General features: G+C 40.3%; 4 protein-coding genes across 6 annotated transcripts in view; 1 reads left to right on the forward strand and 3 right to left on the reverse strand.

Moving 5' to 3' along the window:
• Positions 1–25072, forward strand: part of LOC130907543 (protein enabled homolog) — a 270375-nt gene that overhangs the window by 55060 nt on the left and 190243 nt on the right. Inside the window, exon 1 of one of the 2 annotated variants that reach the window (XM_057822769.1) lies at positions 784–1355. The exons of the other annotated variant lie outside the window; for it this stretch is intronic. Within the exon in view, the coding sequence (XP_057678752.1) occupies positions 1342–1355 (14 nt within the window). The 5' untranslated portion in view covers positions 784–1341. Of the gene's footprint in view, positions 1–783; positions 1356–25072 lie in introns of those variants that run through there. 2 annotated transcript variants of the gene reach the window in all.
• On the reverse strand, positions 9288–11183 carry LOC130907550 (alpha-2-HS-glycoprotein-like). Its single transcript, XM_057822782.1, has 7 exons — positions 10907–11183; positions 10719–10829; positions 10570–10654; positions 10321–10490; positions 10146–10259; positions 9534–9614; positions 9288–9465 (listed from the first exon to the last, which is right to left on the reverse strand). Exons 1-7 carry the CDS (start codon positions 11114–11116, stop codon positions 9325–9327), a joined length of 912 nt encoding a protein of 303 aa, XP_057678765.1. The 5' UTR covers positions 11117–11183; the 3' UTR covers positions 9288–9324.
• LOC130907552 (antihemorrhagic factor cHLP-B-like) lies at positions 15250–17832 on the reverse strand. The gene is made up of 7 exons (XM_057822784.1): positions 17559–17832; positions 17370–17480; positions 17210–17294; positions 16972–17141; positions 16798–16911; positions 15485–15565; positions 15250–15425 (listed from the first exon to the last, which is right to left on the reverse strand). The coding sequence occupies exons 1-7, from the start codon at positions 17754–17756 to the stop codon at positions 15282–15284; spliced, it is 903 nt and encodes a 300-aa protein (XP_057678767.1). The 5' UTR covers positions 17757–17832; the 3' UTR covers positions 15250–15281.
• LOC130907546 (antihemorrhagic factor cHLP-B-like) lies at positions 19587–21379 on the reverse strand. Of its 2 annotated transcripts, none has more exons than XM_057822779.1 (7): positions 21127–21379; positions 20937–21047; positions 20825–20867; positions 20165–20334; positions 19978–20094; positions 19825–19905; positions 19587–19762 (listed from the first exon to the last, which is right to left on the reverse strand). In XM_057822779.1, exons 1-7 carry the CDS (start codon positions 21337–21339, stop codon positions 19619–19621), a joined length of 879 nt encoding a protein of 292 aa, XP_057678762.1. In that variant the 5' UTR covers positions 21340–21379; the 3' UTR covers positions 19587–19618. The 2 variants fall into 2 exon arrangements, with proteins under 2 accessions (XP_057678762.1, XP_057678761.1); XM_057822778.1 differs by lacking the exon at positions 20825–20867 and adding an exon at positions 20402–20486 and having other exon boundaries at positions 21127–21378.

Consider the following 25072-nt stretch of genomic DNA (forward strand, 5'->3'; position numbering starts at 1 on the left):
CTTGTAATTCTTAAAGGATAAATGTGACTTTGGATATTGTGACTAAATATTGCCATCTAGTGTATTTGTTGAGCTTTCAGTAAACGATACTGTAGCCATTTAACTGTTCTGCCCGAATGCATGATGGGAAGTGCAACCATGACTGTGTGTAGTGGTACCAATTGATATATCTTCTCTGCGTTGGGAAATAACATAGGGTGTTAAGATAAAGATCAATTACTACCTTTCTTCCCCACATTGCTTCCCACGATATTTCTAATCGAAAGGAGAGGGATTGTAAGGCTTTAGCCAATTAAAAAAAGGCTCCAAAGGCTGCCAAAATTCACTCTACTCATTTTACGCTGCCTTTTAGCTCTATATATAGGTAAAACGGCGCCATTACAGATTGAACGCGACAATGCGTGAGTGGGTCGTGCAGCGCATGCGTTAATTGTGTTAAATATTTTAACGTGATAAATTTTTTAAAAAATTAATTACCGCCGTTAATGGGATAAATTTGATAACCCTACATTAAGCCTAAACTAAAGACTCTGGATGAGTGTAACATATTATGTCTGTAACGTTAAATGCAATTAGAAAACAATTTAATTAAAAAATATATATATATTAAAAAAAGGCATGTCCGATATTTTTTTGCCGATTCCGATACTTTGAAAATGACCTGATCGGACCCGATCATCCCGATCGATCGGGATGATCGGACCCGATCATCCCGATCGATCGGGACATCTCTATCGATAACCTTTTGTGATACAAAGTATCACGATATATCACCATTTCGATATTTTGTCACCCCCCTAATTATTACTAAAAACTGTCCAAATCAGTGTCCTCAACCACTTTCCAACGTGATGGCATCATCAATTGTTTCCTTCTGTTCCATAAAAATGTCATCATCTGGATAGAATGACGAGACCTTGTGCTGGTGGCTCCCGACAAATCCCCTGGATAATCCTGGCTGATGATGCATGCAGGTCACAATATCTATTTTTGGTGAAGAGTAGAGATACATTCTGCAGAAGAATTTCACAGCCCCCAGCAGTACACCAATTGCACCCCACAGTTCACCCTCCCCTAGCCACTCCACTTTTAGCCCGGGCTCCAGTGAGGTGAGTGAGTGTGGTTGGGTGCAGTCTCCAGCTGGCAGTTTGGGTAGGTGCCCTCCCACTGTCACTGCCGGTCTAAACTCAACCCTGAAGTCAGCCAGTCAGTCAGTCAGTCAGTCAGTCAGTCAAGCAGTCTGTATAGAAAGCGGACATCTCAAAAGTCAGAACAAATATTTCCAACGACAGAATTTTTTTGTTGGTGGCGGTGCTGGATTCACCAATTATTGTGGCCAAGATGACTCGTGACTCGTAAGTTTGTGGTTGTTCAGTTGCAGTTATTATTGGGCGTCAGGATCAAATGCTAATCTAGGTCATGTTAAATTAAGGATTCAGCGATCCTCTATAAATGAAACACCGCCTTATACAGTGTTAACCCTGTAGAGCTGGTTTACAGTGCTCCAGTATATATAAAAGGCTGCTTTATGATAGAAGATTAGTGATCTTGAGGTTTCACTGCTCCCAGTCTGACTGTACTTTTGTTCGTTGCTTTGACACCCCCCCCCCCCCCCCCCTTTCCGCTCAGATGAGTGACTAACTTTAGCCTTAAGTGCCATCATCTATTCATTCATTATTTGGAGTCTTAAAGGGCTTCTCTCACCAGATGGGGACTCTTTATATTTATAGAACAGCTGTGACTGTTCTACTCCTCTGAGTCCAATCAGAGGAAGATTCTTCTTCTTGTACTTCTTGGTGGAAGATGGCTCTCGTCACAACATGTGGTGATAAGAGTCGTTTTTCTCCTCCACTGCCTCTGAAGTTGCTGTAATTTCCTAAAGGAGTTGCGCAGAAGAGAAAACACATTAAAAAGCTCTTTACAGAGATGTTTTCTCTAGTTATGGGGAGTCTCATATGGTATTTGTGTGCTCCAATCCAATTGTATTTGTTCTGTTTTAATCTTTTCAATGTTTCAACGTCAGAAAAACGATGTAAATCCACTTACTGATGTTTTTCGGAGACTGTGCAACTTAATGACATGTGAAATATGTTTTCGTGACATGTTTTAATCACATTTCCACGGTGTGTCCATCAAAACACGTGCTCCAGTACACTTATTTTGCATGAATGAAGTTGCAATAAAATTTTGCTGGTTCTAATATTCGTTTAGTTTAAGTGGCGTTTTCATGGTTTATTTTGAAAGTGTTTGCATTTAGTTTTATTGATTTGGGTGGATACACTGCCTTCTAGTCTGCTTCATTTCACATGGCTGAATCCAGGTGCCCCCTATTATGACCAACATAAGCTACGTTTTTGTTTGAGATGTTTTTTTTAAATGCATTCGTTATTTAGTTTATAGGTATTTTTAGCCTATTTTTGTAGGAAAATGAGTCTGAACCATTTGTTAAGAGCATTGTTAAAAAAAAAAAAAAAGTTAGCATTTTATTGCATTTTAGCTAGCGAACTTTTGCAATGTAAGTTAGCCAATTGTTCTTTTGTTGTACATAGATCCTCATTTATTTATTTTTTTCTATACCGTTTAAGCTCAGGTAATTCAAATTTTTCATGTTCCTTGTCCGATTACTCGATTATTCGAATTAATGGTTCATCGATTAATCGACTACAAAAATAATCGATAGCTGCAGCCCTACTACGCACTTTACATACATGGACCTTAGCTGGGAGCTACAAGAAGCATTAGTATAAATTCTTCTATTGATTATAATTTCATGATCTTTTAATACTGTTGATTTTAACGAAGGCGTCAATGCGCTACGTAAAGCTGCTAAGCTAGTCTACTGCTGTTTAATAACGCCGGCGAGTCTGTCATTTTGCATCTAGTTCTCTATACATGTGCTAACGCCGCCGAGTCTATCATTGCGCATCTAGTTCTACATACATGTGATATCTACCGTAGCATCATGTGGGCGTAACTTTTATAGCTACACTAGCCCGACGTAGTAATAGGACTTATTCTCGTACGATTCCATCCATCATCTACTGCTTAACCTGGGGTCGGGTTGCTGGGACAGCAGAAGACAGACATAATTTATTGTTTTACTTACCTGGTTCTGACTGATTAGAGGTCGGGCGCAGCACGTCAAATACGTGTCACTCAGCTATGTGCTACTCTGCACTTGTACTCAATGAAGCCGTAGGTGTTTAATCATATTGGTCGTTTAGCCACCTTTGCATGATATAGCTGTGTTGCCAATGTTGCACTGAGCTGAGCTGTCATTTTTCTTTGTGAAGTTGAGTCAAACTTTTGAGTGCTGCTGCACATTGACTACGATTGAAATCAAGTTGCAATGCAGAAACACACACTTCATGTGGCTTATTCTTCGTGGTGTTTGGCAGCTATTTTTTTCCGGTCGGTGGTCAGGGCATCAAAACTTGGAATCGAAATATAAAAATTGGAACAGTATTGGGAAAATTAGTCCCGGATCCCATCGATGCACGATGCTTAATGCCCAACACTTGGTGGGACTGGGAACCTCTTGATACGACACAATACGATACGATTGGCGATACAAAGCTCACAATAATGATGACCTCACAGTCAGGAAATCATTCTAAGACATTCCCCCAAAACATTAATAAACAAAAAAAAAAACAAGCTATTTTCATCCTTCTGCTGTGAATTGGAATGAGTTTATCACTAGTCAAGGTCTACGGCAGTCAGTGGCAACCAATGAGTTTAATTTGGGGGCATTTCAGGATGTCTGCTGTTGATTTTCAGTAGGGGTGTGACAAAATATCGAAATGGTGATATATTGTGATACTTTGCATCCTAAAAGGTTATCGATGCGCTCAGGCCAAAAATTAAGATTAAAAAAAAAATGCTTAAAAAATGCTTAAAAAAACCAAAACAACTTGCTACCTAAATCTTCTACCATAAGAGTGTCTCAGTTAACTCTACGGTTGCCATTGACGGCGCTCAACGCCAAATCCATTAAGACAGTGAAAGGTGAAAACAGAGGATACACAGTCCTTCTTTCCGATTTTTGGGGCATTTACTGGTCACTTTCGGTTTATTTTAGGGCATTTTCAGGTCACTTCCTGTTGAATTTCAGTCACTGCTTATTCATTCCCGGGTCACTTCCTGTTGATTTTGTGTTATAGACCATAAAATGCCCCCAAATCAACAGGAAGCGACTAGAGGCGTGCGAAATTTCCGATTCTTAGATTATTCGCGATTCGTCCGTAGAAGATTCGAGAACGATTCACAAACATCCAAACCCACCTCTAGAGGCGACCTATAAAATGCCCCCAAATCAACAGGAAGTGACTGAAAATCAGCAGGTAATGATAAACTTACAGCAGAAGGATGAAGATAGCTTGTTTTTATGTTTATTAGTTTTGTAGAATGATTTCCAGTCCAATGTATCGATAACCGTTGTATCACCAGATCGTGAGATCATTGTTATCGTGAGCTTCCAGTTCCCACCCCTAATTTTTAGACAATTCCTATTGATTTTGGGGCATTCCAGGGTCACTTCCTGTTGATTATGGGGTATTTATGGGTCATTTCTCGTTTATTTTGCATTACAGAACAGGAAGTGACCAGGGAATCTGCCCAAATGAATAGGCAGTGACTCAAACTCAACAAGAAGTCACCTGTAAATGCCGTAGAATGCACAAAAAGACCTATAAACGCGCCAAAATTCAGAAAGACTCGCTGTGAATGCTCTGGTTTCGAATGAACTGGACGAATGAATGGTTTTCAAATTCATTTGCCCCTTCCGGTCCAGATGGATTGGGCCTATTTCGCCGTCAATGGAAGCCAAAGAGTTAACAGAGACACCGTTATGGTGGAAAATTTTGGTAGCAACACTTTTTTAAAACAGTATACCGATTCTTGGCAGGAGCATATCGATACCCCTTTGGGATACAAAGTATCACGATATATCACCATTTCCATATTTTGTCACACACTACTTTCTAGTGTTGTGCTAGTACTTTATGAAAGATTGACAAAACTGTCACATGGCAACAAAAGAATAGAAAGCCTGTGGCTAGCATGCTAGCAGAGTGCAAACATCAGCAGCTCATTCTAGTTGTGACATTTTCTGTTTGGAGATTTTTTTAGTTGGTGGGACCAAGGCAGCTGAGAAAGGAAGACTAATTATTCTCAAATTTCATTATTAAGGCTTTTATGTCATTTTTCTGGATGCATTTGTTACCAACAAACGGGCTGCTATCCAGGGGTGTAAGTGGTTAGAATTTCTTGCCGGAACTCCCTGACTTGAAGGTCGCCACGGAGCCAGAAATTTTTTTGTTTTTTAATTTTTAATTTTTTTCTATTTTGGGGGGTGGGGGGGTGGGGTCAAAAATACTGAAATGCAAAGAACACTGATTTGGTCAGTTGTTTCTATAACACATCCCAAAAACTGATTTTCATTCAAAATTGTATTTTTTCAATGATTTGCAAAATAAAAGTTAACAAAAACCGATATAACCCCAACCTCCATCTCCTAATTTTTATTTTCCCACATTTCCTCACATACTAAATGCCAAATCTCAATTTTAACTACTTAAGAACATAGCATGTTTATTAAAATTGAAGATAATGTAAACATTTACTTGTAGTTGTGTTTTTTTTTTAAATAATAGATATAAGTAACATATATTCAGAAAAATAAATACAAATGACTTATATTATGCATAGTGAAATTGAATATATTTTGAAGATCGCGCAAACATTGACTTTTTTAATCACAAGGACATGAAAAACTAGGCTAACATAAATAAACAAATATAAGTCCAAAGTGCACATTGACAGTTAAAATGTTCTACAACCGCCCGGCCTGCTCATTTAACATCAGTCTAGCGACATCACAACCGAAGAGCGCACATGTCCTTTACTGACTAACTCTGAACCTACAGTCAACAAGTCCCCAATTACTTAATGTAATTGAGCCTTGGGACAGTATAATAAAAAGCCGGCTCCGAGGATCAGTGTGTTTACATCCCTAGAATACACCTACTAAATATAGTTTTGGTTTGTTTGCGAATAACAGAGGAGTAGCAATTTTAGTTAGCATCATCCCCAGGAAGAAGAACAACAACAAAGTGAGTGAGAACTTGAGAGCTAAAAAAAAATCTGATTCACCTTTTGATCAAACTAGTCAACAGAGCTCACAGACTTTCCTGCTTTGAAAAAAATACTGTACTAAGCATCTTCCAACATGGTGTCAGACTTGCCATATGAGGCAAATTCACCCAGCAACAATGACATAATTGTCCAGGCAGTGCAACAGAAAAGGTGCAGGTCATATGACAACAACACAGAGCTATGCTGCTGATCATGTGTACCAGAATTGCAGTGTGTTGCTGCTTGCAAGTGCCGTGGCCTTGTGAATCAAACGCTTCTGATTTTTTGACCCAAGTCTTAATGGCTTGGTCAGAACTAATATTTGTATTGACATTATTTAATCATAGAAATCCCAAAGGTAGCGTTATAGAGTGGCTTGTAAATGCATGCCAAATTAGATTGTGTCTCTTCTAAACCAAGGACTTCTTGTATTTTTGAAAATTATTTTGCGTCCGGAGGCCCAAAATCTTGAGAGTGTCACCCCTGTTTGCTGACATCATACCCCCCCATCTACACTTTAAAAAATGAAACACAAGAATAGTGGCTGTCTTATTAGGTTGTTGATTGGTTATGTAACATATGGTAATCAATGCTTTTTAGAATGAAGAAGGATGACTTTCGACAGATTACCATTTATTGTTGTTACAGTTTGCTTAAGTAGTACTGTAGACTCCATTTAAAAAATAAAATCAATGGTAATTAATATGATAATATGAATTACGTTTACATGAAAATGATCTCACGCAATAAAGTAAAAGTGGCATATTGATGTATCTTGCTATTTACTTACTCATGACACAGTTTTAGGAGCACTGTTGTCACTAGGGATGGGAATCGAGAACATTGTCATTTGTGAATGCCTTATGGTTTTGGTGCATCTGTCTGCCACCTGATATGGAACCTACTTGTTGTGCTTTTCCCTCGAGTTATTGTGGGGTTTACTGTGGGGTCAGGTATTTTATAGCAAGTTAACACCGAACAAATGGCGTCCCACTGTCCTCCTCAAATAGCTTTGACAGCTGTTAATTAAAACCATCAATTTCCTCACAAATTAGAACAAGCCCAAAGTGTCTTAATAGTCCCTGACATGCACTTGTAAAAATACACAAGTATTACGGCTCATGTTGGAAGTAGAGTTGACTCATGCCAATTTGCTTTATCATCAAGCTGTTTTATACTCCATTAATATGCAGTCATATATATATATTGGTGACACTTTGACATGGACAGATTGTAGTCTTGATAGTTAGTGGGTTTTAAAGAGTCATTTGGTAATAAGGTTTTTTTTTAGTCCCGCTGCAACTCGCAATATGAGCTGCTCGTAAAGATGAGACGGTCACGAACAAAACAAGCAGGCTCTTTGAAGTAAATCTGGGAAAACACGCTGATAATTGTTAGAATGACAGCAGCGGGAAAACAATTTTATGGACAATAAAAAGATGGGGAAAAACTAAGGACAACTTGATGTTGAGGATAATGTTGATGCAACAGCATGTATTTGTGCTACCACTTCCAAGACTGTAGCATATACTCATTTAATTTTTGGTATGTAATGCATTTTAGACTAGACATACTGTATGTTCACAGGAACATTGCCAATGTTTGTGTGTAGTTTGTTAGCTTCAGTTTTTGAAATGCAGCAATGGTGTAATAAGAGCTTGATTATACTTTGCAAAGCACTTACCTGGCAGTACAAAAGGGAAGTTGTGCACTTCAATATTTTGATGCTTTGTTACAGTACCATTTTTGGCCACCAATGATGTCCAAACGGGGTGCCATTGAGCTTTGAACCCTTTTGGCCCACTGTGTTGAAAATTGGTTCATTACTCGAAGCTTTATTCATTAAGAACGTGTGTATGGGGCTAGATCAGTCTCATATTGAACACACACATCTAACAGGAAACACACGCATTGTACGATTTGTAAACACATATCCCACAAAACACACACATTTATCAAATGTGTGTGTGAATTGTCTTACGCGCATTTATACTGTAGCGTGCTTTTAATTTGAAATTCCCACTCAAGAGTATGATCTTTTTGACAAGGGCGTAGGTTTGGTCTCAACATTAGTTGGGATGATATAACAGCATAACCGGCATGTACACTTTTTGCTCAGAATACAATAGGACATTAATAAGACCAAACAGATTGGGTGAACGGGGGTCAGGGCTACATTTCTAATAAATATGAACCTAATTAATTGATATGCTAAATCAGGGGTGCTACATCGATCACTTCGCAATGCATGTGGGTAGCTCGCGGCTTCCCCCCCCCCCCCCCAAAAAAAAACAAACTTTAATGTACATAATGATTACGTTGTGTGAATGTTTTGTGTGAGCAACATGGTTATGCAGCACCCTGTCACTCAACATCTTGTCAAGACTCAAGAATCTGCATTTGACAAGGTTTCCAAGAGTCAATCTGCATTGGGCAAGATGCTGGAACTTTGGTTTGGTGCTGTTCCAGTGAGATTTACAAAGATAATATATAAATCAAAATTCCCCTCAGTCCATGATATGGGGAGATGGCTGTGGTTAAATCAATAAATGCACAAGTTTATTGAAATTTTAGACATCCCTTCAATTGAAAATGTCATTTAAGATGACAATGCATCATGCCACAGGGCCAAAACTTCAAGCATTCCTTAAAGACTCATCCAGTCTCATGTCCTGCAAATAGCCCAGATCCCAACCTTATTGAAAACCTGTGGTGGAAATTGAAAAACATGGTCACGGCAAGGCTGACCTGCAAGGATGATCTGGCAACTGCAATCGAAGAGTTGGCACAAACTTGAATACTCATCAAGTCCATGCCTGAGACTGCAAGCTGCCATAAAAGCCAGGGGTGGTGCTACTAAATACTAGAGTTTTGTCATTTCGTTTCTCATGAATCCATATACATTTCCCTGCACTTGCGCTACAAAACTAACATTTACCGACCACCACATTGTTTTTTTTAAAAATTCATTTCTGAATGCTAAAGAGTTGCACTTTTGAACTAATTCATTATTTTTCTCAAGCGTTTTATCAGAGTTTGTTCTAAAATGTGAGTGACTGCTCGTCAGAGACTGGCGATTCCATATGTTTTGCTAGTTGTGTGAGCGCGCACACAAACCAGTTGTATCCTAATGCGATCACAAACAGCAGGAATAACTTCACATCCTTCGTTTATTAGCCATGCAATCACTTAAGAGGGGAAAGGACAAATATGGTGGACGGACAACTCTGGCTTTTTCAGCCTTTCCTTGCAAATACAAGCTTCAGGACTCTGGTGGAATAAGGGACCACATACAGGTTCTGCTTCACCTTCTGGCAGAGGCTCCAAATTCTGCAGAAACCAGAGAAAATGTCACATGGTCCGTGCACTATTAACTAACACCTCATTCATTGACTTACTTTCGGTGGATAGACTTCACAAGCTAGTTCTCCCACTTGATTGTATGTGTTGAAGTAGGCAGTTTGGCAAAAGACATGAATCTGAAAAAAAAAGTCATTAAACCAAAACATTTCAGTGAACCATGTAGAGCCGGACGGTATACCGAAATTCACGATGACTGACGTAACTTAAAAGAAAATGTGTTCATCCCGATTTGACTGTTCATTCACCTTTAAGAAAGCAGTCTGCCTATGTATGAAGTCACATTATTATCAGGAATTCAAACAGACGCCTGGTAGGCTAACGCTAGCGGCGATCGCTACAAGCAAACGTGATGAGTGGCTTAAGGGAGCTTTGCCAAAGTTTCACCCGACATTAAGTAGACTCCAAACGGGCTTTCACCCGCTTCTCAAGATTTCAGGAGTTTCTACTGGTAGCGAGGCCACAGGCTAAGGTTATAAAAAATGTGATGGCGTCAGATAGCAGCTCTAACCTTGTCAAACCGGCTGAACTTAGTGGATTGGGCACAGACTGAATCTAGCAATTAGCAAATTGCGTTATTTTGCATCTGATTCTTTTGACATCTTTTATGGGGGTAAAGCATTCAGCATAAATTATAAGCTGAAACTCACAGCTCTGTTGGGGCAGCGAGGCGTGCAGGTCCGAGTGTTCTTGGTCTCCTTGGGGCACATGGTCTCCACCAGGGCGAACTTAAGCCAGGTAATTTTGCCAATGCCTGCCACGTTCTGAGAACAAACAAAGAAACATTTAGAAACAATAACCTGGCACCTTGAGAACAAGTCATACCCAGCTAGTCAGCCGAGCCACTTCCAACAGGGTGAAGTAACTTTGTTGTTTGCCCTTTTGGTTGAATCTGAGCACTGCCTGCTCCACTGCATTCACCCCAATTGGGTCATCCAGAGGTAACAACTTGGGGCAGGAGGGACAAATCAGCTGCATCTCATCATTGGTGCGCTCTGCAATCACCAAAAAAAAAAAAAAAAAATTAGCACTGATGTGTCAAGCAAATACATGACAGCTGGGGTGGCCTATGACCTGGTCTGGTGGTGCAGTCGTATTTAGTGATTTTGGCAACACCCCACATGACCCAAAACTCCACACTGCAGCTGGCCATTGCACCCTAAGAGCACAACAACAAAAATTAGCCAGAAAAAAGTATGGAGGTGAAGTAGTAAATGGCTTACTCGCTCATCCCTTCGCCACAGTTCGCATTGGTGGTAAGGTGTAGGGTTGGTGAAGTGACACTTTGTCTGCACCAGCTTCAAGTTCACATCAATGTGGCAACCACCAGAAAACTAAACAGGAAGTTAGACAGCATTAGAAATCCAAAGTATGATATACCACTAGAAAACAATGCAATTATGTTACAGACCTGTTGATATTTGCTGCTCTGGACCTCCTGTAGTTTGAACTTAAAGCCGTGCTTGTGATGCTTGTTGATGTGTTGGGCGGCAAAGCTCGCCGCCACCGGCACGCTTTCCTCATCGCAAGTGACATCAGGTGACGATTGTTCCACAAGTAAGTCAGAATCAGCCAGCGCACAAGTTAGCAGGACAGCAAATAGGAGCCCCGCCACAATCATGATGACAACGGAGAAGGGCTACAAAAATCACAAGTGAGACCAGCAAGGATGGAGCCAAGAATGAAATCTTGGGACAAATGCACGCACATTTAAAGCAGGTTGAGGAGCTGTGATGACCAATCATAGAGGAAGAAAAACAACTTCACCTGTGGCCTAATTAGTGGTGGGCGGGCTTTTTGGCAAGGTGTGGTTACAACTCATTGGCCACAGCTGCTCATTAGGAAAAGAAAAAATAACCTGGAGTTGAGTTTTTTCTTTTTTCTATTCCGTCCTTTTTTAGGAAAACCTTTGAGAAATTTCTAGTTTGACGTACGCCACAATTTATGGTTCACATAGAGGTGTTTCTGACAGTGTTGTGGGACATTGGCCTGACCTTGGAGCAAGCAACGTGGGTTCAGTCCCCACTTAGGTCATGTGCACACATAGCAGGGTTTTTTAAAAATGACGATTCTGCCCTAATACGTCGGGGGGAAATAATTGCGTCCACACCTGCACGTTTGTGTAGAAAAAAAAAAAAACTTCCACAGCCAACCACTTTTATTCATTTTTAAGTACATTCAAAACAATAAAATAATTGTCCAAAATACCCATTATTCAATACGAAGCACAGCAAGAGTTTGTAAAAAGCATGGATGCAAAAAAGCGCCTATTTAATATACTCCAAATGTAAAAATTGGTCTCATGTGTGACGTGAGGACAAAATTTGTCGCAGCCAGTGACGTAAATCTTCGGTTATCAGTGTCCGCTTGATGGAGCCACAAACGCAGAATTCGCAAATCTTCACCTTCCCCGTCGTTTTTAAGAACCCTGGTGCGCGTGTGGATGATAGGTCAAACCGTAGAAAAATATCTTCTTTTTGCCAAATACCCTGCTTCGTGTGGATATGGCCTCAGTGATAGTAAGAGATGGAATGCAGTGTTTTTGCAAGGATTTTTGACAGCAGCAATGACGCAAATCTCAATGAATGAATTTAAATGTATTTATTTTAAAACTTTAATATATGTATAGAAACTAAGGGTGTGACAAAATATCGAAATGGTGATATACCGTGATACTTTGTATCCCAAAAGGTTATCGATATGCTCCTGTCAAGAATCGAGATATAGTTTTAAAAAGGTGTCAATTACAAATTATTTATTTATTTATTTTTTTTTTTTAAAGGCTGCCATTGACGGTGCTGGACGCCCAATCCATTTAGACTGGCAACATTCTTTCATTCAAAACCAGAGCATTCACAGCCATTTGGTCCGATTTTCGGGGCATTTACAGGTCACTTGCTTTTCATTTTAGGGCATTTACAGGTCATTTCTTGTTGAGTTTGAGTCACTGCCTATTCATTTGGGTGATTCCCAGGTCACTTCCTGTTCTGTCACGCAAAATAAACAGCAAGTGACCCATAAAATACCCCCAAATCAACAGGAAGTAGCTGAAAATCAACAGGTAAATGACCTTAAATGGCCCAAAATTACTCATTGCCTGGCATTGGCTGCCACTGACGGCCAAAGACGTTCAATCCGTTTGAATTGGGAGGGTGGCAGCGGATGAACATTCGTTCATTCGCTGCCACCCTCCCACTTCAAATGGATTGGACGTCTACGAGTGATAAACTCTTTCCAATTCACAGCAGAAGCTTGTTTTTCTGTTTATTAGTTTTTTGTAGAATATCCTAGAATGATTTCTTGACCAATGTATCAATGTATAGAAAATCGTTGCATCGCTATATCGTCAGATCATCGTTATCGTGAGCTTTGTATGGCAAATCGTATCTTATCGTGAGGTACCAAGAGGTTCCCACTACTAATAGAAACATTTCATCTTGTATACATTTCACATACTGTATATCTATAGACATGAGCACGAGCGCAGATTTTACCCCTTTGACATTTTGCTCCTGTAAAATGCGTTTAGCTTACAACAAACAATCCCTAGTTATTTTAGAGCTGACATTAAGCGTACTGATAGACCGAGGAAGACATCCAAACGTCATGACAAACAACTATAGGCCATATGTCTTGAAAACAGAACATGTACAACAAGACAGATGAAGAAGAAATGGGAAGAAGCTGGAGTCAAGGTATGTGACAGAACTGTGCAATATCGCCTAAAGGAAATGGGATTTTCATACAGGAAAGCTAAAAGGAAACCGTCATTGACACTTAAACAGAAAAGAACAAGACTGCAATGGGCTAAGGAGAGGCAATCATGGACTGTGAATTACTGGATGAAGGTTATTTTCAGTGATGAGTCAAGATTCTGCATTGGACTAGGTGATAATGCTGGACCTTTTGTTTGGTGCCGTTCCAGTGATATTTACAAAGATGACTGCCTGAAGAAAACATCAAAATTACCTCTGTCCTTGATGATATGGGGCTGCATGTCTGGCAAAGGCACTGGGGAGATGGCTGTGGTTAAATCTTCAATAAATGCATAAGTTTACATTAAAATATTAGGCAGCTTTCTTATCCCTTCAATTGAAAATATGTTTGGGGATAATGAAATCATTTTCCAAGATGACAATGCATCATGCCACTGAACTAAAACTGTTAAAGCATTGCTTTGAGAAAGACTCATCCAGCCAAAGCCATTGCCTGCAAATAGCCCAGATCTCAACCCTATTGAAAACCTGCGGTGGAAATTGAAAAAAATGGTCCACAGAATGGCTCCGACCTGCGAGGATGATCTGGCAACTGCAATAAAAGAGAGTTGGCACCAAATTGATGAAGAATACTGAAGCCCATGCTTTAGAGACAGCAAACTGTCATAAAAGCCAGAGGTGGTGCAACTTAAATACGAGAGATGTATTTTGTTATTTATGATTCCATATATTTTTCATCAGAATGGAGTTATTCTATTTCCCTGCACTTGCTCTGTAAAAGTAACATTTACTGATCACCACAATGTTTTTTATTCATTTCCTTTAGTGCAGGGGTCTCCAAACTGGTCCTCGAGGGCTGCTGTGGGTCCTGGTTTTTATTCATACCGATCTAGCACAGACCTTTTCAACAACGTGGTTTCTACTAAAACAAGCAGCACCTGACTGCAATGAATTACACTTATAAAACACCAGATTGGTGAAAAGCTGTGGTCTTGTTTTGTTGGAGTGAAATCCTGCACCCACTGCGGCCCTATGTGGAATAGTTTGGAGACCACTGCTTTAGTGTTTCTGCTAAAGAGTTGAACTTTTGAACTAATTCCTTATTTTTTCAAGCTTTTTATCGGAGTTTGTTCTACATTAAATGTCTGAGTGCTTGTCCGAGACTGGTGATTCCATACTTTTTGCTAGGGGTTGTATGTTCAGTTAGATGAAGTCCACCTCTCTCTGCTTTTGAGTACCTACTTTTATGGCACATTATCACTTCCGATCACGCGAGAGCACACGACGGGACAGAGCTGCTGGACTGCAGTTGTGCGCAGCCGGTATGTTTTGTCCCATTTTTGATGTACTTCGGGGCACGCAGTCACAGAGCGTGGCGGACCTGGACTGCAAACATGTCCGGTATAATATCGCCTTTAGTAGTAGACCTCTGACTATTGCCATACGCAGAATCATGCATTTTTACCGTACCAATATTTGGAATAACGGATTAAAAGTTCTGCATGTGAAGTTATTTTTGTGTACTGTAAATCCATAATTTAATTCTGGCCAAGGTTGGTGACTATTAGGCAGCAACATCAGGTATACCATTTGGTAAAAGCATTTTATATTACCAAAAATTACATTACAGTACATTTTTAAATGTATGAAACTTACAGTACACCAAAAAAAAAAAAAAAATCCAAAGGATTTTTAACTATTGGCAGCTCCATCTCATGTCCTTTTGAAATAGTCCAATGGGTCAATTGGGTCCTAATGCTGCCAGTTTCCCCACAAGTCAGTTAGTTCAAGGCCAAATTAACCTACACTACAAAATTCTAGTTTTGGAGGTAACAAGCTTGAAAGTGTCAAGTTTTAGAAGTCATCGTTCTCAAGCTAAGATCGCCAAATTTGCTTGCAGTCTGAGGTAGTCAAGTACCCTGAATCTTGCATTTCAGGCAAAAGCCTCAAATAATTTAAGTATTTTTCCCCATTGACATTCACCAAACAGGAACGTGATTCATAACCAGTCATGTCAGTGCATAGAGATCACAAAGCATTTGGAACTTCCTTTGTTTATTAGCCAAGCAATCACTTAAGCGGGAAGGGACAAATGTGGTGGACAGACAACTCTGGCTTTTTCAGCTTTGCCTTGCAAACGCAAGCTTCCGGACTCTGGTGGAACAAAGGACCACATACAGGTTCCGCCTCACCTTCTGGCAGTGGCTCCAAATTCTGGAAAGTCACATGCTGTCAGTTTAACAGTACATGTTGAACCTTAGACATTGACTTACCTTTGGTGGATAGATGTCACATTCTAGTTCTCCTACTTGATTGTATGTGTTGAAGTAGGCAGTTTGGCAAAACACATGATGCTGAAAAGATTCCGATAAGTCATTGAAACAAATCTGTTCAATGAACCAAGAAGCAGAAGAGTCTTCTAGCGCAGTGTTTTTCAACCGGTGTGCCGCGGCACACAGATTGTCAGGTGTGCCGCGAGAAGTTATCGCATTTTTTTTAATGTCGGGCGGAGTTTGTAACAGTCACCTCGATAAATTGTGTTCCTACTGACACCCACCACGCAGTGGCGCTGCTTTATTTACATTGAATGTTCTGCTGCTGCTTACGTTTATGTTTGAGTTAATCTGCGAACGCGTGTGCGAACCACTGAGCTCCCGAGTGACGAGTGGTCAAGGTGGATTTATTATTTTTTTGTGAATAAATGCATAAGCTTTTCCCTTTTTGTTACGTTTATGCACGCATCATAAGTAGCAGTAGCAAAGGAGTACATAGGTAGAAGGTTGCGGTCGTGTGCAAATGAGCAATGTATTGCTCGTGTCACGTTCAAGAACTGCTCAGATTTCTAGTCATCCATATTGCTGCCTGCGAAAATGTGGACCCCAGCACGTCTGTACATCATTCGATTAGAGTCGGCAAGTGTCAGTATACACGAAAATGTCCTTTCCATTTGATCCATATGCGAGACTCAATCCTCCGTGTTATTCCAACACATTGTTGAGGACAGCAAAGTAGCTGATGGCTAGAAATCAGCAGTTCTCGAACGTGACGCAAGCAGTTGCATTTGCTCTCGTTTCAAAACAAGTCGATTGACCATTTTGTTTGCCTCCATTAAAGCATAGCAATTTTTTTTTTTAATTTTTTTTTTTTTTAGAAACACTACAAAGGTAAATGAGCAAGCCCTCAAAGCCAGTTACCTTGTTGCTGAATCCAAAAAGCGACAATACCTGCCAGCAAAGCCATTGTCAGTGAGATGCGATTAAAGATTTCTAAAGTCCCCTGTCTGACAATTTGAGCTTTTCAAGCCTAACTGCTGCAAAAATATAACAGACCGAGCTGTTGAACATTCCTGCCAGGATATCGACTATCCATACAGGTTCAAGTTTCACACCAGGTATAAATATTTAGAGATTTTATAATTAAATATACTGTACAGAAAGTAATTTTGGAACATTTTTGGTTTGTGGTGTGCATTTTTTCCCAATGTAAAAACGTGCCATGACACAGAAAAGGTTGAAAAACACTGGCCTAGCGCACCAACCTTCCCAATAAGAATTTTTAAGCGTCAGGAGGTGGGAAAAAAACTCACAGCTCTGTCCGGGCAGCGAGGAGTGCAGGTCCGTGTGTTCTTGACCTCTCTGGGGCACATGGTCTCCACCAGAGCAAATTTGAGCCAGGTAACTTTGCCGACACTCGCCACGTTCTGAGAATGACAAGGAAGTCATTACAAACAGACATTTTGCACCTTGAGAACAAGTCATACCCAGAGAGTCAGCCGAGCCACTTCCAATAGGGTGAAGTAACTTTGTTCTCTGCTCTTCTGGTTGAAGCGGTGTACTGCCTGCTCCACCGCTCTGACTCCAATCGGGTCATCCAGAGGTAACAATTTGGGGCAGGAAGGACAAATCAGCTGCATCTCATCATTGGTACGCTCTGCAACCAGAACAAACTGTTGACCAATTGTGTCAAGCAAAGACGAGCTAGTTGTGGTGTCATATGACCTGGTCGTGTGGTACAGTCATATTTGGTGATTTTGGCAACGTCCCACATGACCCAGAATTCCACGCTGCAGGAGGCCGTCGCACCCTAAGTGCACAAAAACCTCACTAAGGGAGGCAGCAAAGGGAAGGAAGTGTAGAATGGAAGTACTCAAAGGCTTACCCGCTCGTCCCTTCGCCACAATTGGCACTCTTGGTGAGGTTTGGGGTTGGTGAAGTGACACTTTGTCTGCACCAGCTTTATGTTCACGCCAATATGGCAACCACCAGAAAACTGTACACAGGAGTTTAAACAGCATTAGAAATTGAAAGAATAATTCACCAAAACAAACAAGACAACTGTGTTATTGACCTGTTGATATTTGCTACTCTGGACCTCCTGCAGCTTGAACTTAAAGCCGTGCTTGTGATGCTTGTTGATGTGCTCGACAGCAAAGCTCGCCGCCGCCTTCACGCTTTCCTCACTGCAAGTGACATCAGGTGACAATTCTTCCGCAAACAGGCCAGAAAGAGCCAGCAGGACAGCTAATAGGCACGCCGTCACCATCATGACGACAACGTTGACGCTAGGGTTACAAAAACTGCAAGTGAGGCCAGCAAAGACAGAGCCAGGAATGACAGCTTAGGCCAAATGCATGCACATTTGAACTGGTTTGAGGAGCTGTGTTGACCAATCACAGAGGAGAAAAAACACAATCACCTGTGGCCTAATTAGTGTTGGGCGGGCTCTCCTCTCAAGGTGTGATTGCAACAAATTTGCCTCAGCTGCTCACTGGGGTAAAAAAAAAAACCTAACAGGAATATGATGAGAGGTGTTTTTTTCTTTTCATTCAAATTAAGAAAATGTATTGTTTTGTAGAGGGGAAAAAAAAAAATTACCTTGAATATGATCGAATGGTTTTTCAATTTTAGTTTTTTAGAAAAGCGATTAACATGTTTTAGGCAGAGGTGGGTAGAGTTGCCCAAAGTTTTACTCAATAGTGTTACTTCTAATACTAAAGTAGTCATCCAAAAATGTACTTAAATACAAGTCAAAAATATTCGTTGAAGAGAATACTCAAGTAATGCGTAAGATTGTAACTTCAGTGTCCGATTTTTATTAATCATGGTACATATTTTTTCTCAGCACAACTTCCTCTATATTAACTCTTATTATACTGTACTATAGCCCAGTGGTCAAGCTTTTTTGCACCACAGACTGGCATTGTGTGGCAGAAAATTACAGTAAAGTGGTACCTCGACTTACGAACGTCTCTACAGAATTTTCAGGTTAAGACACGCCTCAACTGGAAAATATTGCCTATCAAAACATTTTTAGTATACGAAAGTCTGGTACTCGCAGCTCCCAGAGTTTACTGAACATAACATGCTTATAGCTGCTATGCCATTGGCTATTGCCTAGAATTCCTGGCATCCAGTTGGCTGAGCGGGACCTCTACTGTGTGTATATCCCAGCGTCTTCATTCACCCCTCATGTTCCAACAGCTTTACATGAGTATTAACTTTACTCTTAACATTATGCACAACTCAGATTTTATGTCTATTGTGCAATAATCTAATTGTAACGGGTTACATTTTGTTGCATTATGATTTATATCTGAATTTTGGGGGGCTTGGAACAGATTACGGCATTTACATGAAAAATTCTGTAAATAGATGCATTTAAGTTACAAAACTACTTCCAGAACCAATTAAGTAGAGGTACTACTGTTAAACAGGGCTAAAAACATGAAGGGGAAAATATCACCATACATCTGTATTAAAAGTCAAAGGTACATACGCTTTGTCATATTTCCCCAACTTTGCTCTTCATATCTCCAGTGCTCTTTGCTGTATGCTCTTATTTGGTGAAGCCCAACAACAAAAAAAACTAGAGCACCACAGCCACCCAGTGAGTGGATGTGCAATTACTTTGGTACGGCAAAGATGTTCCGGGGTCAGAAGCGCCTCCCCCAGCATCGCTCCTCAATTTAAGTACTGACCTAGTGGATACATAACGCTGCCAATCCCTACCATTACACCCTGTAATGCACTCAAGGTGTGCATTAAAGTGCAGCAAATGGCAATTCTCACTACCCAAATGTTTTTAGAGGGAACAAAGACCTTGAGGCAAGTGAGCACGTATTGATTAGTGACCCATTGAGGTTTTAGTTTGACACAGGAAGCCCTATTCCATGATCATTACTAAACATTACTGTGTGCCAGACCACACTGATCTCACACGAAGCTTTGTGGCTGTCAAGATCAAGCAAAGTTTGCTACATTAGTCAGAAAGAACTTCAGAAGCTGAGAATTTTTTTGTCAACACCTTGTGCTACCTTACACCCCCTAAAGTCTTGACACCCTGCGGTTGCTTAATGAATGAGGAGAACGAGTACTATTAACTTTACATTTCGTTTATTAGCCATGCCATTACTGAAGCGGGAAGGGACAAATGTGGTGGATAGCCGGATCGGTCGTTTCCAGCTTTGCCTTGCAAATGCAATCTTCTGCACTGTCGTGGAACAACGGCCCGCACACTGGTTCCCTTTCACCCAATGTTAGTGGTGCAGAATCCTGTGGACAAGAAATTCTCACATACTCAGTCTACCAGTACACAAATTAAATATTTGACTTACTTTTGGTGGATACATTTCACAATCCAGTTCTCCAACTTGATTGTGAGCATTGTAGTAGGCAGTTTGGCAAAAGACATGATGCTGAAAAATAGACAAGTCATTGTATCTGGAAACTCAAATAACCAAGTGGTCGAGAGGAAGTGTAAAACTCACAGCTCTGTCTGGGCAGAGAGGTGTGCAGGCCACTAGTGTGTTACTGGCCTCTTTGGGACATGTGGTTTCCACCAGGGCGAACTTCAGCCAGGTAACAGTGCCAATGGTCACCAATTTCTGGGAAGGACAAGGAGGCATTCAAAAACCAGAAAACAGGAGTGATGCAGCCAACAAAACGCTCAGTCACCCTGCTAGTCAACCGAGCCACTTCCATCAGGCCGAAGTAATGGCTGTGTTCGCTCTTCTGGTTGAACCGGAGTACCGCCTGCTCCACTGCGCTCACCCCCACCGGGTCGTCCAGGGGTAACAACTCGGGGCAGGAAGGACAAATCAGCTTCATCTCATCATTGGTGCGTTCTGCAACCAGAAAAACATTAGCACAGTTGTGTTAAGCAAAGACGCAGCAGCTCGGGTGCCTCGTGACCTGGTCTGGTGGTGCAGTCAAGTTTTGTGATTTTGGACTTGCTCCAGATAACCCAAAACTCCACACTGCAGGTGGCCATCGCACCCTGAAAATGTACAATTAGAAATACACCAAATGGAAGCTGATGTTTAAAGCAGTACTTCTCAAATATCAAATCAATTTGAATTTGTTATTATTTACTGATTTTATTTTTCAGTATCAAATGTTAAAAATGTACCTTGGGTGTATTTTTAACAGTTTTGATGTGACTTTTTAAACAGCCAAATTGATGCGCGTTAAGTCTTTTCTGTTACAAACAAAACAATGTTGATAAAGTTATACTTTATAAGTTGATCTGTTATTTTCTGTAATAGGAAAAAAATGACAATGTGAGGCAGAGGCGTACTTCTAATAGAAATATTATAGACAAATGATACTATTTACCGTGGCAGCAGAGTTTGGGGGGGCGCGAAACATTTACTTCTTCCTTGGGGGGGCGTAACAGAAAATAATTGAGAAGCACTGGTTTAAAGAGTTTCAGAAGCAAACAGTTTACCCGTTCTTCGCGTCGCCACAGCTCGCACTCCTGGTGAGGTTTGGGGTTGGAGATGTGACATCTGGTCTGCACCAGCTTCAGGTTCACATCAATGTGGCAAGCACCAGAAAACTGAACATATGTTTTTAAAGAGATTTAGAATTCCAAAATATTTTCACAAAAGCAATAAGAAGCCTATCATGTTACTTACCTGTTGATATTTGCTACTCTGGACCTCCTGCAGCTTGAACTTGAAGCCGTGCTTGTGATGCTTGTTGATGAATTGCAAAGCGAAGCTGGCCGCCACATTCACATTGTCCTCACTGCAAGTGACATTAAATCTAGATGGCATCAGTGTTGTCGCCAGGAGGCCAGGAAGAGCTAGCGCGCAAAGCAGCAGGACTGCAAGTGGGTGCACCGCCATATTGAAAATTGGAGCCAGGAAGGACAGTTTAGGATGTTCGAACATAGTTTTTAAACAGGCTGGTGAGCCGGAATGACCAATCACAGAGGAGGAGAAACCGCTGACACCTGCAGCCTAATTAGTGCCTTTGTTTTCATTAGATTCAGCTGTGCATGGGAGGAAAAAAAAAATAAATGGGTGTTGTATTTCCAAGGAAGGCTATTTTGTTCAAAAGAAAAGATATTAAAAAAGAAAAACAAATATTGTATTGGTGTTGTTTTGTGGAGTAAAAAACTAATGCATGTCCAGGAATATTTTTGAGGACATGTTTTCCCCATGAAAAACTATATTATTTCCAGAAAAGTGTTTTCAGGGAAAAAATATTGTTTATATAGTTTATAGAAATGTTTTTTAAGACAGTGTTTTTGTTGTAAGAATTATCTTTGGAGTAAAAAAAACAACAACTTTAAAATACAATAGCGTTTTTATTTTTGAAATTTAAAAAAATGATAAAATATATGTACACAGTAATAGATTTAAAGCAACACTAGATACACTTTCAACCTTTATAAAATATGTCGACTGGCAATTAGTTGAATGACACCTTTTTTATATCTTGAGGGGGTCTCTATTGCTTTCAAAGGTGTGTTAATTTTCCGATTCTTAGATTATTCGCGATTTGCTGAAGATTGGGAATGATTCACGAACATCCATATTCGGATCATAAAAATATGCCAAGTAAAGCGGAACTAAAACACAGTGCGCTCTTCGGGACGCAATGAGAAACGGACCGAGAGTAAACATCCACATTCCACAACTCATGCCACTAGATAAAAAAAAAAAAAAAACGCAAACAGCCGCTTCAAACAAGGCCCAGTTGCTACAAATTTCGTCCACGTTGTTACAAACTAAGCCCGCATAATGCTACGGTAGATATGACATGTATATGGCGGAAAACACTCAGGTGACTTGAAGTTCTGCTTTGAGACCCCCAATTTGGCCAAATTTTAAAATTGTCTTCTATGCATGTGTGACACATCATTGGAAAGCTCAAAATCTCAATTTTCTGGGGGAAGACAGATTATGAACAGGATGGCATTTTTTAATATTTTTTTTAAACAAATTTTTATAAACAGCAATACCCTAACTGGAGGTGAGAGCACACGAGAGCATAAAGATGCCATGATTTTAACGAGATATTATTGCGAACTTACCTCTTTTCGATCCAAAAGCTCCATGTATCACTGAGTGTCAAGACAGAGCTGTTAATGGCAACAGCAGGATTTTGGGGGGATTTTATGGGTGAAACAGGCTAATATAACATGGGTCGCGATGCAGAAATCACAGACATCAAGGAGTGGTGATTTTCATTTTCATATATTTACCCTTAAACGTTTTTTTTCAATTTTTCTTTGTTTGGATCGATTATTTATCATCTAAAATATTAGGGAAAATGCGACAGCAACCATAAAACTACAATTAAGCGATAGTTATGAGGTAGATACAGTACACGTGACTTTTTTACAGACGCTCATTTTTTCATTGTGACGTCATTTGTTTAAAAGTTTAAAATATGCGAGTGAATAATTTTTTTATAGTCGTTTTTTTTTTTTTAAACTAAATATTAGACGTCAATTCATGATTCTTAACTAAAAATGACAGACATTTTGAATAATAAATTCGATTACTTAGCTTCGTTTTATAGCTAGTTTGAAACAAAAGCGGTTGCGCAACGTCTGTAAACGGGGGTTTCCAGGTTAAAACGTACAAATTAAAAATAGTTCCAGGGCCTTATGTGCCATGAATCTGCTATGGCAGCATATAGACATATTGTTCTGTCAAACACAACAGTTCTTTTGGCTTCAAATACAGCAGTTTATTTTAAAGAGCAGAAACTGCAAGAGCGGAAACTGCTTTTTCAGCCTTGTCTGTGTTTTCCGCCATATAGAACTAAATGCGAAATGACAGACTCGGCAGAGTTAGCACATGTATAGAGAACTAGATGCGAAATGTCAGACTCGCTGGCATGAGTAAACAGCTGCCATCTTAAAGCAGTAGACCTCTCAGGAAGGCTCTGTTGTAGCAAACTATCCGAGCGAACCTAATTAACCTTTAATCTAAAATACTCCTAAATCGGCAAAATCTTGATTTGAATCTATCAATAGATATTAAAGATGCACCGATACCGATACTAGTATCGGCAGGGGGCGCCGATCCGGCCCGAAATGGTGGTATTGGTATCGGCGAGTACCAACAAAGACGGCGCCGATACCATTTACCGGTCCATTATTATAACATTTGACCGCAGCCTTTTTTTTCTCCTGGCGCTCACTACACTCTGTCTCTGTGTTGTGTGATGACACGTGAACACCAAGCAGCTATCGCAATTGGCCTGCTCCAGACCAATGAGAATGGGCCAATAGCCACTCCTGACCAATCACAAGGCTGCTTTTTCATATGAAGGTAAAATAAACCAGGAGAAATGGCGGCGGTCGGGTAATATTTCAAAATAGAAATCCCGTCGATTAAAATCATTGGCTGCATGCAAGATTTGCGGCCTGAAAGTTTCGAGATGTGGAGTTAAATCGGCCAGTTTCAATTCCTCAAACCTGATAAAACATTTGAAGACGAAACGTGAACGAACACAACGAGTTTGAGCCTGCAAGAGCAGGACTGCTATCCAGAGGAAGGGCGCTGGACCGGTGCAACAATCTTTGGTCAGTTCACTACGTCAACTTTGTCTTTTACTTAAAGAAATGCTGCAGTAATTTGGGAACTGTTTCCAAGGTAGGGTTGGCACCTTTCAGAAAAAAAAATAAGGGGGAAAAAAAAAGGAGGCTAATAGAGAGATGGGAGGCTGTGGTCAATTATTATTACTTATAATTGTTAGCGTCCGCAAATGCGGAAACAAGGTTGGACCTCGACGCGGACAACAAGCAGGGGATACGTACAAGGGTTTAATGATTGCAAACAAAAAATAACACGCAATCGCGGGGTAGTAGAAATAACAAAAGGAGTCCGTGACAGCAGGTCGAGGAGCTCAATACTACAAACTCAAAGGTTAACTAAGACGATAGGCAGCGAGCCAAAAAGCCAAAATAAAAACACTCAAATACCTGCACAGGGTAGAGGTTACAAACGAGTGCAGCACACTCACAGAAAAAACCCAATGCAGGGGCGTAACAAGCAAATGTAGTGAGACTATAGTGCGAGATGTCAAATGGCGATCAGCAAAGCAAATATCTCAGCAGCCTTCTCTGCGATCACCCGTGCTTAAATGCTGCGTTGATGAGCCTGCATTGGATTCAGGTGCGACGTCAGGAACGCCCCCACTAACAGCCCAGCAGCAAAACACAATCTAACCAGCAGCAGAATGTGACAATAATTTCATGAAAGTCGCACTGTTTGGCCTTTGAGAGGTTTAAAAAAGTTTACTCAGTTCATTCAAAGTTTAATATTATGAATTTATTTTTAGTTTCTTACTGTTGGGCTAGTATTATACTTTGTACTAGTCTTTTTCCTATTTTGCAAAGGTAAGCAACAGCCTGACAAAGCCTTGATAGCAATGATTTCACATTCAATTATGTAGCTCTTTTGGGGGGGGGATTATACATATATATATATATATATATATATATATATATATATATATATATATATATATATTTATATATATAAACAGGTTGGTATCCGTATGGTATCGGTATCGGCCGATACTGCACAGCCAGGTATCGGTATCGGGGCCAAAAAATGG

The sequence above is a fragment of the Corythoichthys intestinalis genome, chromosome 19 (genome assembly GCF_030265065.1).
Source record: "Corythoichthys intestinalis isolate RoL2023-P3 chromosome 19, ASM3026506v1, whole genome shotgun sequence".
Taxonomy (NCBI): Eukaryota; Metazoa; Chordata; class Actinopteri; order Syngnathiformes; family Syngnathidae; genus Corythoichthys; species Corythoichthys intestinalis.

What these genes read in the sequence shown, in the direction of transcription:
- LOC130907550 (XM_057822782.1), bottom strand. Translation starts at nt 11,116, where the DNA reads ATGATTGTGGCGGGGCTCCTATTTGCTGTCCTGCTAACTTGTGCGCTG. An exon ending in TGTGGCGAAGGGATGAGCGA is followed by an intron (nt 10,655 to 10,718) that starts GTAAGCCATTTA and finishes TTGTGCTCTTAG; the next exon opens with GGTGCAATGGCCAGCTGCAG. An exon ending in GTGAAGTCTATCCACCGAAA is followed by an intron (nt 9,466 to 9,533) that starts GTAAGTCAATGA and finishes TGGTTTCTGCAG; the next exon opens with AATTTGGAGCCTCTGCCAGA.
- LOC130907552 (XM_057822784.1), bottom strand. Translation starts at nt 17,756, where the DNA reads ATGATGGTGACGGCGTGCCTATTAGCTGTCCTGCTGGCTCTTTCTGGC. An exon ending in TGTGGCGAAGGGACGAGCGG is followed by an intron (nt 17,295 to 17,369) that starts GTAAGCCTTTGA and finishes TTGTGCACTTAG; the next exon opens with GGTGCGACGGCCTCCTGCAG. An exon ending in GTGACATCTATCCACCAAAG is followed by an intron (nt 15,426 to 15,484) that starts GTAAGTCAATGT and finishes GTGACTTTCCAG; the next exon opens with AATTTGGAGCCACTGCCAGA.
- LOC130907546 (XM_057822778.1), bottom strand. Translation starts at nt 21,339, where the DNA reads ATGGCGGTGCACCCACTTGCAGTCCTGCTGCTTTGCGCGCTAGCTCTT. An exon ending in TGGCTCGGTTGACTAGCAGG is followed by an intron (nt 20,095 to 20,164) that starts GTGACTGAGCGT and finishes TGTCCTTCCCAG; the next exon opens with AAATTGGTGACCATTGGCAC. An exon ending in CTCTCTGCCCAGACAGAGCT is followed by an intron (nt 19,906 to 19,977) that starts GTGAGTTTTACA and finishes TCTATTTTTCAG; the next exon opens with CATCATGTCTTTTGCCAAAC.